Genomic DNA, 15,828 nt, shown 5'->3' with positions numbered 1-15,828 from the left:
TCCTTATTTGGTCAACATTTTTGCTCTATCCCAGCCCAACTGAACAAAGACTCACTGTTCTAGATTTCTGGATCATGTTTTGTTAGTTAGGATTAGGAAATAACATGGATTGTCTGGAGGTCTGTTATATTTAACACTATTACTTATGATTGAGTTTCTCTAATAACACATGCTCACCAAACTGGCCATCCATACAGTTAGAATCAATATTACATGAAAGGTTAAAACTTTCATTTAATCTTCTTAAATGATATGTGCTAGCCTGCAGAGTTGAGGTGTGAAAATTACACCTTGACTATAGACGTAAGGGAGACGTTTTAACAATGTGTTTTGATCATTTGAATATTTTCATGATTTCAGGAAAAGGGTCTTATTGTTTATAAAGCAATATACAGTAAATGCACTGTCACAAGCAGTTACCCACCAACTTGGAAACATACCTTTTATTTTCTTGAAAATCCAGAGCATTCTGGTCCTCAGGATGCATTCAGCTGAAAATGTTCAATCTTAAAGGATAAATTAACTACCTTGCTGCACAGTTTGCCAGTAGCTTCACAGAGGCATTGCTATCGTATATTAATATCACTATTACTCTCTTGTTACAGAGCACAGCTGTTGGATAATTGTGCATGTCCACTTCAAATTTTGGGTGTAACAAGTCACAGGCAATGTGAAATATTTGGTACTCTTTAAGTAAATCAACAGAAAGTAACGTTTTAACTCCATCATGTTCAGAAAACAGACCAGGTTTACTAAATCCCTGTAAATGGCCTGAATGGAGCTGCCCTCTGGAGGCAAGAAAAAAGTCAATAAGTATATAGCTAATTTTAGAGATTTTGTATATGCGTGTTTATATTCCCTTTGCAAATTGTGGAATCAAAAGTACTAGCTAGCTAGCTACCATTGTAACGCTGGTAGAATCAGAGATTCAGTATTCATGGAGGTTATACAAGGCCTACTTTAAACATCATGAACAAAAATCTTTTTACAAATCCCCAAGTCGTGCTACGTACTTATTATATGCAGCAATGACGATGCACTTTTCTAACGGGGTAACTTTCTCCTGACTCTTTCAAAGGGACTTCTAAACGTGCGCGCCTGCCTATAACGTCCGAGTTGCACCTTTAACAATCTCGGGCTGCAAAAGGAACCGGAAACACGCAATTTGTTGTATACGCATATTCGCATTGGTGTGGCGTTTGCATGATGGGGTTTATGCTACGTTTGAAGCTTTAGCTCGACTGTTTGGCCCGTCCCGGGTTCAGGTCCAGTGCTATCCGCACTATTGCCGTAGGGCGGACAGTGAAGCGGAGTTGCCTCAGGCTTCGAGTCTGCCCGTTCTTTTGTTCAAAACGGAGCCGCCAACTGCAACACCACAATGAGCTCGGGACAACCGAGCGACAACAACGACCCTGAGGAATCTCGAGCCAGTGGCGTCCGGGAGTTGGATGATTTGTTCCAAGAGGAAGAAAGCGATGATGAGGGTTGCTCGAGGCCGTCCTCTCCGGAGACCAGGCGTGAGAATTCCCGAACCCAGGTTAGCTCGAGGCCTGAGTCCGCGGGAGACGGCGCGTCGAGCTCGGTCTTAAGGGGCTCGAGTGTATGTGATTCCCTCTTCTCTTGGTTATGGAACCGGACTGTCCGCAGAGGGCCGTTCGTAGATCCAGCACGGGATAACTTTCGTACTATGACTCGTCTTTATTCGTCCATGAGCCCCGCCGCAGACTCGGTAAACCTTAGTACACAAACCCACGGTGCCGTGTTTAATCTGGAGTACTCTCCGGACGGGTAAGACAGCCCTCCCGTCATCTATGGACAGCCGCTCTCTCTCTCTCTCTTTCTCTCTCTCTCTCTCTCTCTCCTCCCCCCCCCGCCCCCAATCCCCGTAATCCCTGTAAATCTACGATGTCTAACCTACGAGAACGCATGTATGTGTCTTTTAGGTCGGTGCTGACTGTAGCCTGTGAGCAGACAGAGGTGCTGCTGTTTGATCCCGTTTCATCTAGACACATCAAAACATTAGTGGAAGCGCATGAGGATTGTGTGAACAACATCAGGTAAATACGTCCACACGAACATCGGTATAGTTTTTGCTAACGGGCAGCAGATTTAAGGAAAAGTGTTCACCCGCAGTAGTAGTTGTGCACCAGACACGTCCCGCAGTCCAAGGTGCTGTCTTTTATAAAACACTTCTGTCACTCAGGGATTCTCAACGTCAGATACAGGAGTTGTGAAGAACATAAACACAAACGTTACACTATTGAATCTTGTAAAATCGAAAGCAATTCTGTTACATGACAAATGCACATAAAACCTTTATTTGTCATGGTGAAGAAGGGCATTAGTCACTGAAACATGTCATTTATTTACCGTGGTTTTCTATATCCAAATGTGTTGCATGCTACTGCACTACTGAAAATGAAGGGGAAGGGTCATCCATTATTATTTTGAAATTACACAGTGCCCTCGTCACCTTTCAGGAATTTGATAACTGCTGGAGTATTGGTGTCTTGTGTGAGGTCTAATTAGCTGACCCTGTGACTGTGCTGGTAGGTTTCTAGATAACCGGTTGTTTGCCACCTGCTCTGATGACACCACTATCGCACTGTGGGATTTGAGAAAACTGAACTCGAAGGTGTGCTCACTGCATGGACACGCTAGCTGGGTGAAAAATATTGAATATGACACACACACTCGCCTGCTTGTTACATCTGGCTTCGATGGAAACGTCATCACCTGGGATACTAACAGGTTTGCTAAATGTGATATTACACTCATGCGCAATTGTATGCAGTTTGTGTGCTGCGCTCTAACTGGATTGTTTGTGCGTGTGCATGTATAGGTTCACGGAGGACGGTTGTCCCCATAAGAAGTTCTTTCACACACGGTATTTGATGCGAATGCGTCTCACTCCAGACTGCAGCAAGATGCTCATCTCCACCTCCTCCGGTTACCTGCTCATTTTACATGACCTCGATCTCACTCAGAGCCTAGAGGTCGGCAGCTACCGCATCCTGCGGGCCAGACGGCCCCCCCTTAGCACAGGTATTCATAAGCAAAGTACACACATAATGAACAATTTACATGGGCTGTTTTTGCAAAAGGAAAGCTCTGGAAGGAGGAGTGGGGCTACTGGTAGGTGTGCACTATCGCACTACACAGTCATTGTAGTGAAGCAAGCAGTGGCACGCAGTGCAAGAAGCTGCCCCCCCCCCCCCCAAATAATTAACTCTCAATCTTAAAGTATTTGGATTGTAAATACAGTGCAGGGGTCCTCAAAATGAAGTACAGATAAAAATGCAGCTGACAAATATAACATGTACGTGTTTTACTAAGAATGCTGTAACAGCTTCTCCAGAATGTCATGAAGGGCCAGGCTGCTTTAGGCTAGTCCCAGTAAATCATAAATGTCGTTAGTCAGACTTTGTCATTTTCCTGATATACTTGCATTATATAACCCTTCAAAATATCACCAGAAGGGGCATGTAAACACCTACACAGCAGCAAGTGTGCAGCCATAATAATGAGCCATTTTGATTAGTACCACTCTTGCATAGTAATGCATCTTAAAATAACCAAGAATATGTAAAGTAGCCTATATAAGTAGGTTGAGGTATTTATTTTGCTTTATTTATTAAATATGTTTATTATTATTTTCTGTCCACTTTTTGGTTACCCTTTCTCTGAAGGGTAAACTGGGCCTGACCACACACAACTGGTATCAAGGAATTGTAGCATATTTAAAAAAGTAATTGGGTTTAAGTAACTCGCATGTTGTATTTGGACTTCTAGAATCTGCAAGACTATGCTGAAGAAGCATACTGGCATTTGTGTGTGTGTGTTTAATGCAGATAAATATTTGACAATGTAGGCATAGCAAGCTGGTTGTGTTGGTTGTAACCATTCCATTGTTCCATTGTTGGTGTAGTGATAATTAGGTTTTTGCATAAATAAATGAAAGACGATGGCTTTATCTCTTACAGAAGGTTCCTCAACAGGATCCAGGACAGCAGGTTCTCGCCATGGCAATGATAGCAAAGCCCATCCACATAGAGAGGGTGAGTTACATTTTTATGTTTGTGCTGATGCATATGACTGTTTTCTGTCAAATACTTATTTCAAATGTGTTGTTGTCATGGTTTTGTTTTGGTTGCGATGAGGGTATTTTTGTTTGTTTGTTTGTTTTTGTTTTTGTTTTTAAAGCTACATGTTCTGTGTTTTCTAAGGTTTGTCTCCCAGGAACAGCCTGGAAGTTCTGACCCCAGAGATCCCAGGTGAGAGGGACCGGGGCAACTGCATCACGTCCCTACAGCTGCACCCCAAAGGCTGGGCCACGTTGCTACGCTGCTCCAGCAACATGGATGACCAGGAGGTCAGTGGCTGCACCTTCTGAGGCCTCTTCAGAGTCAGGACAAGCTGCACGCACCCCTGTGCAGGAACACCCTGCCCCTAATTTGATGAATGCTGCAGGTGTTTATTTCACTAGCTTCTCTGTCTCCCCCTCTCTCCACAGTGGACGTGCGTGTACGAGTTCCAGGAGGGAGCACCGCCCAGGCCGCCTGTCTCCCCGCGCTGCTCATTGCGTCTCACGCACTACATCGAGGAGGCCAACGTGGGCCGCGGCTACATAAAGGAGCTGTGTTTCAGCCCAGATGGGCGACTGATCTGTTCGCCATACGGCTATGGCGTGCGCCTGCTGGCCTTTGACGAGCGCTGCGGTGAGCTGGCGGACTGCATGCCGGCACGCACGGCTCTCCTGCGCGAGGTGCGCTCTGTCTTTTCCCACAGCGACGTGGTGCTCACATCCAAGTTCTCCCCCACCCACTGTCAGCTGGCGTCGGGGTGCCTCAGCGGACGTGTAGCACTCTACCAACCCCACTTTTAGCACTGACACACGCCCTCACACATCCTCTCATGCGCACTCTGACACATGCATGCACACAAACAAATCATGTCTTCTGTCTGACTGTGGGGGAAGAAACAAAGAGCCCTTAAAGGGCATGCTCATTTTCTGTTCACAGTTCACAATATCGAGGTGTGAATGTGGGCTTTGTGTAAATGAGTTGGCTTGTTTTTAGAGAAGTTCATTTTGTTTGTTCTTTAGATTGTGTAATTACTATGACTTAGGAACGTATGCAGTAATGAATGAAATAGACCCTTCTCCTATGGGGAGCTGCTTGTAGTGTGGCAAATCCAGGTGACTTTTGGGATGGCAGAATTAGGTTTTGTAGTCTTCATGCCCTTGCTGAGAATATGACCTCACTCTGAGCCTGTCCCAGAGCCTGGCCTGCATGTCCCATGCTCCTCCCCAAGTCCTGCAGCGGTGTAGATACTGCTGGCCGCTTTAGCCAATCAGTTCCCTTTGTTACCATGTAATGTAGCATGGAACATAAGCAGTACAAGCTGTTAAAGCTGTAATGGATGGAGCTTTCTGCATTTTGCCAAATGTTTTTTAGCAGCACTGTATTCATACTTTAGCTCTAATAAGAGCTACTCTGTGTGTTTCTTACTAACTGTCTTTGTTTGAAAGGCAGCTTGCCTCCTGTGACACTAATGAAGTTATGTTTTTATGGGTTCTGATTTGTAGATGGTCAAAGCAGTAAGGTGAGTGTGTGAGTGAGAGTGATTGGTTCAAAGTATGTCTGTCTGTGTAAGTAGATAAGCTAATTGCTGAAAATGATTCTTGGTTAAATGAGTGTTGGTGAGGACAGTGGGCATCACACATACACCAAAACCCCAAGAATGGACATGGACAATCAACATTGTTGCCTAAACCAGAAATTCAGTTTTTCATATTATCTCAAAAATATGTATGCACGCCCAGTGAAGAAGCATAGCCACCAGGCTCTAAGTACTACAGACAGAGATGTCTGTAGTAACATGTCATGATGTGACTTTTAGGTGAGTGTTTCCTACTGCAGGGTATTTGTTTTTATAGCCTTCAAGAAGAATGAATCTGAGGATATTCAGAGTAATACTAGCATTGTTCAAACCCCTCTAACATTTATTGAATAGCTGAAACATCTGGGTGTGTGGGGTCATTCTGGAGGCGAGACATTCCTCTGTTCAGCTCTGCTTCACTTACAAAATGGTTTATGTTAGTACTAAAAAACTACTAAAGATGCAGCGGTACAAAACAATAAAGATTTTTTTCAGGATTTGGATGGAAGATGTGTTTCTCTGATAATGGGATATCAGACAGTAACCTAATAAGAATTGATGGTTTTATGTTGAACATAACCAAATTATATTCCCATCTATCTGATTAATAATAATGAGGTCAAAACATCTGTTGATTCTAAGGTTGTCAGCAGAACATCTGGAGCTAGGGCACAGCTGGAACATTTTTAAGTGCAGTGGCATAGGTTTCATTTCAACTTTGTGGAGACACCACCCCACATAACATGAGTAGTGTGAGCAGGAATTATTCCAGGACACCCCCCCCCCCCCAAAAAAAAAAAAATTCCTGTTAAAAACTATTCCTGTTAAGTCTGAGGCTAGTACACACAGCTTTATCTCTTTTACTAATTCTCTGATACTCAAAAGAACAAGTATCTAGTATTCTGCTCAGAACCAATTGTTATTTGCAAATGTTTATTATTCTGAATCAATGAAATATAACTAACATTCTCATCGCACTTAAAAAGTACATCTGTCGTTTAGGTCCTTCTTTGTTTGAGAAGTCTCTTTGTACATCTTAAGGATTTCAAAGATGAAATAACTCCATTTATCCATTCACTTTACAACTGTTTCGCACTTCTAGTACTGGAGTACTTATGCACAGTAGTTTTTTCTGGCTCCACACAGAACTGAATTGCCTCATCAGCTATAAACAGACTTTAAATATCCAGGTGCTTTACAAAGGTCTTTTTAGGTGGCACTTTTAGGCTTACCGCAGTAGGTGGATTTTGTTTTTGTAAGTGATTATTTTCATCAACTTATTTGATTTTGCAATATGATTTATTTCAGATCTAACTATTACAGGCATTAGAGTTTTCTATTCAAATACATAAAGGTGATGGATATAGTAAATCACGACAACGTGTCAGATGAATTTTCTTGGAGTGAATAATATGTTTTGCTATAAGTTGATGCAGAAATGTGTGTAGAAAGCCAGTTACACTCTCAGAGGTTTACTAGTGAATGAGACATTTGCAATATCAGTAAAAACATTCAGTGTTTAAAAGCTGGTCATGCGTAGACCGTATGTGCAGAGCAGGGATGGGCAAACTTAATTGTGACACCAAGACACTTTATAACTCATTTTAAAAATCTGCCTAGCAGAACTCTTTTACCCAGGTAATTTTTAAAGCATGTTGACCCTAGGGGCTACGGTCAGCTACACCAGGGAGCAGTGGTAAGAAATGAGAGTATCTACAGTCCAGTGAGTTGTGCAGTGTGTGTATGGTAAGAATAAGCCAACACTTCTTGGTCACACTCGATCGCATCCATGTGTCTGTCCATTCTGTCCGTGTGAGCAGTGGCTGGCTTCTCTCAACGCTCTGAACACCCCACTACCTGTTACTTCGTCCTGGCCTTGGCATGACGTTGCTGCTCCTCTCTACGGCGGTTTAGAATCTTGGTGCTCACCCGTAGTTTGCGCATGCGCAAGGCACGTATCCGGAGCATCTCATCCCGGGGCATCTTACTGCCCCTGGCCAGGATCTGCTTGATGCGCTCACGTGGGGTTTTGGTGAGGCTGAAGTTGCAGATGGTGGGCTGCGCTTCTGAGCCCACCGAGCAGCGGCGGACAAGGGGCAAATAGCCCTCCGCCCACACAATCACCTTATACTCACCTGGGTTCAGCAGGCGCCAGTAATCGCCATCAGCAGCTGCACAGGCCAAGGGAACAAGTGGGGAAATATGAGTGCTTTTCAGCCCAAGAACCTACTTGCATAATACTTATACCCCAGAATATAGCTTATACAATGCATGGAATTTGTCATATGGGCATATCCAGTGTACATACCCGATCTAATGTCATGATCCAGACCTGCTACTTTAATGATTCCATTAGCAATGCCTTCTTTAGTGTCTTTGTCCCTGATCACACCTTTTATTCCTCTGTGGACCTGTGAGAGGCAGAGGTTGCAGTGGGGTCACAGCATCATGCAAAGGTCAGAGACCAAATGCACAGGGCACTGACCTGCTCCATGTAGAGGATCAGAGACTCCTTGTTATTCTCCCATTCAGTAGGAAGCTCGCTGGCATGAGGGAACTTATCACATGACAACTCTACTGTCACTTCAAAACAATTAGTGTGCAGATAACTGAAGTCATTCATACCTACAGCCATAGAAATATGAAATCATTGCGAGACAAATGCCACAATTACAATACAACTAAATGAATATGCTAGAACAAACTATAAACAATATGAATAATTGCTGGTTTATTTGCAGTGTGTGTTCTCACTTCCTGGTACAGTGTGCCAGTCAGCTCCATTAATAATGTTTTTGTGTTGCTGGAAGTCTTCATAATGGCAGATTCTGCGATCAGGGTTTGCCATTACCAGATTGGCGGAAGCATAGACAGCTGCCAACCATCGAAAGAAGTCATTATCTTCAGTGGGTGTGTCCTGACGTGGGATCCAGTCACGTGTGCAGTCGAAGGGGTATGTAACCACCAACTCCCCTCCATGTAGGTTTGCACTCAGGACAAATGGAATGTCCTGCATCCAGCTTATTACTGCTCGTGTCTCTGAAGCAACCTTAAAACACACACACACAACTTTTAATTCTTTTAATTCTAATAAACATTTAAATAGTTCCATAAAGACAAAGAAAGATGAAACTAAGAAATGTAGGGTTTCAGTAATGTGTAAATAAACAGGAGATACTAAACCATGAACATTTGGCTGATCTTAAATCAAATTTGTCTAATATTAGAGTTCAATTCAGTGCTTTCCCAATAAACACAGCATGCCTCACTGAACCAAAACTATGCTTTAAAAACTTTTACTCTCATATCATAGAGCAAGTAAATGATTTTGAGTGTGCATGTGAGTAAGCAAGCACACTGTGTATTACTTTGCTTGCAGTGTTATTTTTTTTGTGGGGGCCCTGGATCAGGGAGATTCCGCTGACAGGAAATGCTCACATTCTTTAAAGATATGCCTGCCCCTGATTCTCCAGTAGGACTGTAGGATATGGACAAAAAAAATCATAACCTGTAATTTATGATAAATACCTCAGTAACAATCTGAATATGCCTAAATAACTTTACATTTGATATTTTAAGTAATGATTAAATATAGCATAATTACTTTATATCAAATGGATTTGGAAGTGCAGTTGCTTTACAAAAAATTAAGCACAGTGACAGAACATGCACTTAAATTTACAATAACTTTGCTCAATTGAATAAAATTATACATATATATATACATACACACACACACACATATATATATATATATATATATATATATATATATATATATATATATATATATATATATATATATATATATATATATATATGTGTGTGTATATATATATATATAAAATATACAGTAACAACATCGGAATGTCATTTGGACTGGATAAGTGTGGTTGGATGGTTACAAGGAGAGGAAAGGTAGTCAGAACTGAGGAAATTTGTACTACCAGAAGGCAACATCTTGGGGACAAGTACAATTACCATGGAATCCCACAGACAAATGGGAACCATGAGGAAGCCACAAGGAAAGCAGCCACAACCAAATATTTACAAAGAGGTAAGTCCTGAGAAGTCATCTGAATGGGAAGAACAGCATGCAGGCTATCAACACCAGTCATCAGACACCCCACTGGCATAATAAGCTGGCCAAAGGAGGAGATAGAAACCAAAACAAGGAAACTCCTCACAGAAGATTTCATCTGAAATCCAGTACTCCTAGACTATACACTAAGAGAAAGGGGGTGGGGTGCAAGGATTAGTGAGCATCAGTGCCACTATCAAGGATTAAAGTTTTGGAAGTTCAGAGGTGAATGTGAGACATGCCCCAAAGGTGGTGGATAATGACCATAGCTATGACTTCCAGATCCAGACTGATGAAATAGTAATGGCTAACCAACCAGACAAAGTAGTGATTGACAAAGAGCATAAGAGGTCCATAGTGATAGTTGTAGCAATCACAAGTGATAGCAACATCAGGACCAAGGAAAACAAAAAAAGCTTGAAAAATACCAAGGGCTGAGAGAAGAGCTAGAAAAGATATGGAAGTGAAGGCAACCATGGTTCCTATGATAACTACAGTCTGTGACCCCCAAACTGGGAGAATGGCTCCAGTAGATCCCAGGAAAAAACATTAGAGATCTCCATCTAGAAGACTGCAGTCCTGGAAACAGCTACGATTCTACACGTTATCTCAAGCTCCCAGGCCTCTGGTAGAGGACCCAAGCTTGAAATAAAAAGAGACTGCCTTGAGCAGGGTGAGTGGGAAATTTATATAAATAAATAAATATAAATATAATTTAGAGTAGCTGTGTTGTAAGTAGCTGAAAGGGCTAGCCAGTGATGGTTGATAAGGAGAACACAGGCTGGTTGGAGTAATGCCCCATAAAGGCAGAGTGACTAAGGTTTTCATGTCATGGTGTAAAGTGGTAGATCCAGATGGAACCAGTGGCATGGAGCAGGCACTGATGGTGCCAGCTTTAGTCAGTAGGGAGGCCAGGATGGATTTATGTTGGAGAATGCTTGTAGGTAAAATCTATGTGGAACTGGTGGCACTGAGCATGCAGTAAAGGTTCCGGTGGAGCTGGGTACAGCCTTATTCATTGGTAAGGCCATCATCATTATCCTCAGTAGAACAGAGGTACAGAATACCACTGCTGACTGCCACAGCATAAACAGGTGTGGGCTAGGATACTGCCAGGCAGCCCAACCCAGACAGTAGCAACTACGGGTTAAGGGCCTTGAGTCCAACAGTTGCAACTCGGCAGCAGCAGCGCTCAAACCAGCAACCACCCAATCGCAAGCCAAGCACCCTAACCACTGAGCCACCACTGCTGTGGGGCTGTGTTTGCTTGTGACATAATGCTTAAGGGGTGTGGGTGTGTTTACTAGTGGCAGTGAGGTAGTGCTGGGATGCCAGACCTCACTGTTGAGCCTCCTGGAGTTGTCGTGGGCTTAATTCAGTGAAACACTGATAAAGGTAGGTACCTCCCTGATTACCCCTGGGCAGCGCTTGTGATGATGTGGTTGGCTGGTGTGAAGAGCATAAGCAGGGCACTGTGTGAAGCTCTAATGGTGTTCTAATTGCACAGTATATTCAACATCTTATCCTGTGTATATGTACACTTACTTTTATTTTCCACATTGAAAAGCCATCTGGTCCCTTAAATTTGAATTATTCTTCTTAGAGATTACTATTACTATCAGGTATCAAATGCATTATGTTACCAAGAAATGGCACGAGTGTGTCCTACGTACAGTAGCATTAGTAGTGGTGTAGTACTCCGGCATAGGGATATAGTGGTTGCTGACACTCTTCTTGTTTGTCGCCAGCTCCTGAGCATCCCACATGATGTTGTTGAGGTCGGGGAAGTTATGGTTCAAGTCAATGCCTTCAAAGCTGTAGCGACCTAGACTCCAGCCAGAAAGCTCAGAACCCTAAGACACACCCACCCACCATTATCATAAACCATCATTTTTTAGAGAGTATAAGACCTTTGTCTCATTTTCACAGATACATACTGAACTTAGAGGACTTTACAAAAATATGTTGGCCTGTTTGGTGCACAGCAGTTCCAAATCTGTAACAGTTTGAACCCTTCAATAAGTATTTCATTTCAGCATCTTTTAAAACTTTCAGTTTCATTATGTAAGTCTCGATATTTTCATTTGATTTTACCTTCTCATATGCTACTTCATATCCGTCAGGGTTCATGGATGGTAAGAGGTGAATGCGCGTGTCCTTCACCAGCTGCATTATTCGCTGATTGTCTCGCTTGTACTCATGGCAGATGTACTGCATGAGGTTAAGCATTAGTTCCCGACCAAGAGCCTCGTTGCCATGCATCCCAGCAACGTAACGAAACTCTGGCTCACCTATGCAAGGGAAACATAGCAGAACTCTGGCACACCCGTGCACAAGAAACATAACAGAATTCTGGCCACCAGATGGATGGCTCTGAAAATGTTTCAAACTTTTATTTGTGCTGTTCATATTTTTGCCTTTCATAGAAAGCATAAAAAGCTTCTCTTGTTTGTAAACAAAACTTAAAAGTTTTTTCCCTCTCTTTTGGGCTAATCTGATACTCTGGCTGTGGTGGTAATAAAAAACAGATGATGACAAAAACACTATGCATGAGGCATGATTGAAATCTTTTGAATCAAAGAATATATATCTTTCATAATATCTGTATCAAATGAGTGTCCACAGGAGGACCCAGGACTGGGCCTCTCTAACAGAAACACCATAAAATTGGTCTCTGGATACCAGGGGAAGCATGTGTAGTTTGTTTAGAGTTTGCATAGTTGCCACCTGGGCCCAGTGCAATGCAGCATCTCAGAATCAATTTGGACCAAACCACACAGCACAGCAAGAAGCACACTGCATGCACAACTAATGTACTTCTCCAAAATGTCCTATATATATATGCTTACCACCCAATTTATGAGAAACATTCATTTATTTATTTGAAACTTCTTGAGGTGTACAGTTATAAACTACAGCCCATCTATTTCCTATATATATAAAAATGACCAAAACTGAGCAAATCTCTGTAGAACTCACTTACCCAGTTCATGTTTTCCTGGGTTATCTGAAATCTCCATGACATAGAGTTTAAGTCCAGTGTAACTCTTTCCAATAGTGTAGATACGTGTAATGTCAGGGCACTCATCGTTCACAGCCTTAAGTAACTACACAGGGAACAACAGATCTCATTTCATCTGTGTTCACATTTTCAAGGCTCAATTACATCAGATCAGTAAGACTTAATTAAAGCTCTCTCACCTTTCTCATCTCATTGTAATTATGGTGTCTGAAATCTAATTTGTCTGTAGAACCCCTCTCTGACTTCCAATTGTATTCATGGTCAGGACCTAAGTGTGTTTGTGCACACACACACACACACACACACACACACACACACATATATATATATATATATATATATATATATATATATATATATATATATATATATATATATATATATATATATATATATATCATTAAAAAATGTTATCATTAAATACTTCTTTGATGATTCATCTGTGACTAACATTTCTGGAGTAGTACAATGTTGTACCTGATAGGGGGCAGCCCAGGATTTCGGCCCTAAGGCAGATAGTCCCATTTTTGAACCAGCTCTGTGGATTGATGCGGATGTACTGGGCCACTGTGGGCTCAGGGAACAGAGCCAACACTGGAGTCTCCTGGTCCTGATTCCCCACAAACACCTACACAGGAAAAGACTATATAAGTCCTACAATACTGTAAGTGCACAGAAGGAAGCCTCACTCAAGCGGGCCATGGTGTTAGTTATATATGCTAGCAGATTGCCAGTGTTTACAACAAATATCCACTTAACTCACCGCCTCTTGTGATCCATTCATACAGGGAATCCAAATCACTGAGTCGTTACTGAACTGCACTTTATAAGTACTGACCCAGTCCAAGCTGCATGCACATGAAAAACACATTCCACACAAATACAAAGCAGAGAAAACAACAAAAATGCCTTTTTCAGACTCTATTTTACAAAAAAAAAACACAAAACAAAACAAAAAGAAAAAACTGGCTTGTGAAAGTATTTTGCAAGAGTGCATTTAGACTGAATGCAAACCGCCAGATGGAGTTTCTGCCCTGAAGAATGACCCCAGTGAAGAGTGTTGCCCTCAGAGCATCCAGCTGCAACCACTGCTCCTGATCTTCCAGGTCAGCACACCACGCACCATCATACTCATCACCGTCTTCTAAACCTGACTACAGCCCCCCCCCCCCCACACACACACACACACACACACACACAACAGTGTAAGAGCACATACATCTACACTGCAGTTCCCATCCTCTAGCGCACACACAGCTAATCACATCAGTGGCTATCACACCCCCAGAACATTGACTAGCCTGTATGTTAAGGCGTCCTCGGTGGGGGCCTAGGCCAATGTTCAATGATGAGGAAGCTTGTAGCTGATAATCAGATACCCTCAGAGATTCTAAACCCACTGGAGGACAGTCTGTAGGGGAGAGCGAGAAAGCAAGAGGGACAAAGGAGTAGACAGTGAATAATCAAATAAGAAAGGAGCAAAACACTTAATCATTAACTCGAAGGATGTGGTTACTTACAGTGAAGTAATACACAATTTGGAATTTTGTCTCTCATGTAAAGAATATTGCTGAAGAAGGAACATCACTCATCACTTAGTTTCAAATGGTTTTCTTCTTCAAAATATTTGTTAAGAGGTCAAAATTTTCTAAACTTGGAAGCATTTATGCACCATAAACCTAAATATGTAATTATCTAACTAACCTTACAATAAACTGCAAACACAATGTGGATGCATCCATGTTGCTTCCTGTAGCGTTAATATTTCTGGAAACTTTTTTCGAATCTCACTGCTACATTGTTACTGTACTGTGCGGTGTGCGCACACAGATTATACATGTAGCAGGTAATCATTACAGATCAGTCTCATTATCAGGTAGTTAACTTTTTGTAGTTTAGCGATATTTGCAGAATTTGCAGAAAGTGCATCCGCGACTGAAAGCCTTTTTACGGAATTTCTAAAGAAGCATTTGTCTTGATCTATGCCCAAACTAGTATACAACAATACGCTTTATATCTTAGAAACAGACAAATTATTGAGCTCGATCGATTGGAAACTAAGTTCCTCTGTATCTGTAAACCATCATGATTTAAACATGCAACAAATAAACTGTTCAGTCAACAGATATGTAAACACAAGCTTGCGTTATAACTTGCGAACACTGTACCTTAGATATTTACATTTTGAAACTTTATTCTCGAGTTCATTTACCAGTTCACAATGCCCCCCATCCCTATCCCAAAAAGATTTTAGTTTACCCCGGTTAGTTGCATATTCCACGTTCGTCTTTACACTTTCCACGTCTTGCGTGTCAGAGACATTCCAGGGCGTCTTTATCTTGTCCACAGTGGCCAACTCGGTGCCATCATCTGTAAAATGATTACGAGAAGATATAAAAATTGATTTTGTATCAGCATTAGTCACATTACTTTCGACTGTTTCGTTTTTAAATGGTACGGAGATATCTACAAAGTACACCAGAACTGCCAGACTAATGCCCACAACTTGTCTAAACATTTTGACTCTGCGGCAAATAACCTTCTTTTGTGTTAAACAAGAATTTAAAAGCTTGTCCCTAGAAGAACTCCCCAGTAACATAATACAGCTGTTACCGTAATGTGTATAATAGCCTAGGCAAAATGCTATGTGAGTAGGAAACAAAGGATCAAAAATCAATTTAGAGTTATAGACAATAAATTAATCCAGATCTTTGTGGTTTTTCAGCATTGTTAATCGGTCTGTTCCCCAAGATTACTTTAGCTGCATTTACAATTTAGCGGGACAACAGAATAGGTGCTGCGCCTGAAATACAATGTAGACCTAATGATTTACAAAAATATCTGTAGCGTACCCGAAAAAATATATGTACTCGAGAAAATCCGAGAAAATGATTAGTCTGTTTTATTTATATCTTACTCGATATGAACAAATGTATAGCGTACAGATGAAGAATGACTTCTGCCAATATACATAAACTGAATAATTAACCAAGATATGAATAAAAGGATAAATGACCTCGAAAATAGGCTACCTCATAAACGTTTAAATAAGCTTTCCTAAGAA

The 15,828-nt window shown here is 41.7% G+C and overlaps 2 protein-coding genes across 3 annotated transcripts; one reads left to right on the top strand and one right to left on the bottom strand.

Annotated features, from left to right (window-relative positions):
* The first annotated feature begins 449 nt into the window (after positions 1-449).
* Positions 450-6,158, top strand: wdr32 (WD repeat domain 32). Of its 2 annotated transcripts, none has more exons than XM_027023529.2 (7): positions 450-1,788; positions 1,944-2,057; positions 2,554-2,751; positions 2,843-3,045; positions 3,984-4,058; positions 4,227-4,372; positions 4,514-6,158. In XM_027023529.2, the coding sequence occupies exons 1-7, from the start codon at positions 1,379-1,381 to the stop codon at positions 4,883-4,885; spliced, it is 1,518 nt and encodes a 505-aa protein (XP_026879330.1). In that variant the 5' UTR covers positions 450-1,378; the 3' UTR covers positions 4,886-6,158. The 2 variants fall into 2 exon arrangements, with proteins under 2 accessions (XP_026879330.1, XP_026879331.1); XM_027023530.2 differs by having other exon boundaries at positions 1,457-1,537.
* cpxm1a (carboxypeptidase X (M14 family), member 1a) lies at positions 5,966-15,345 on the bottom strand. The gene is made up of 13 exons (XM_027023527.2): positions 15,024-15,345; positions 14,066-14,175; positions 13,779-13,918; positions 13,528-13,612; positions 13,242-13,392; positions 12,944-13,032; positions 12,726-12,849; positions 11,837-12,033; positions 11,416-11,595; positions 8,416-8,710; positions 8,147-8,286; positions 7,970-8,072; positions 5,966-7,832 (listed from the first exon to the last, which is right to left on the bottom strand). The coding sequence occupies exons 1-13, from the start codon at positions 15,280-15,282 to the stop codon at positions 7,522-7,524; spliced, it is 2,184 nt and encodes a 727-aa protein (XP_026879328.1). The 5' UTR covers positions 15,283-15,345; the 3' UTR covers positions 5,966-7,521.
* Between the last annotated feature and the right edge of the window lie 483 nt (positions 15,346-15,828).

Source organism: Electrophorus electricus, chromosome 11 (assembly GCF_013358815.1).
Source record: "Electrophorus electricus isolate fEleEle1 chromosome 11, fEleEle1.pri, whole genome shotgun sequence".
In the NCBI taxonomy this organism is placed as follows: Eukaryota; Metazoa; Chordata; class Actinopteri; order Gymnotiformes; family Gymnotidae; genus Electrophorus; species Electrophorus electricus.
This window is presented reverse-complemented; position numbering and strand designations above follow the sequence as displayed.

Coding starts and splice junctions, on each gene's coding strand:
- wdr32 (XM_027023529.2), top strand. CDS start 1,379: ATGAGCTCGGGACAACCGAGCGACAACAACGACCCTGAGGAATCTCGA. Junction 1,789..1,943: donor CTGGAGTACTCTCCGGACGG/GTAAGACAGCCC, acceptor TGTGTCTTTTAG/GTCGGTGCTGACTGTAGCCT. Junction 4,059..4,226: donor AGCCCATCCACATAGAGAGG/GTGAGTTACATT, acceptor GTGTTTTCTAAG/GTTTGTCTCCCAGGAACAGC.
- cpxm1a (XM_027023527.2), bottom strand. CDS start 15,282: ATGTTTAGACAAGTTGTGGGCATTAGTCTGGCAGTTCTGGTGTACTTT. Junction 12,034..12,725: donor CCCAGGAAAACATGAACTGG/GTAAGTGAGTTC, acceptor TCCCTTGCATAG/GTGAGCCAGAGTTTCGTTAC. Junction 8,073..8,146: donor TGATCCTCTACATGGAGCAG/GTCAGTGCCCTG, acceptor TGCCTCTCACAG/GTCCACAGAGGAATAAAAGG.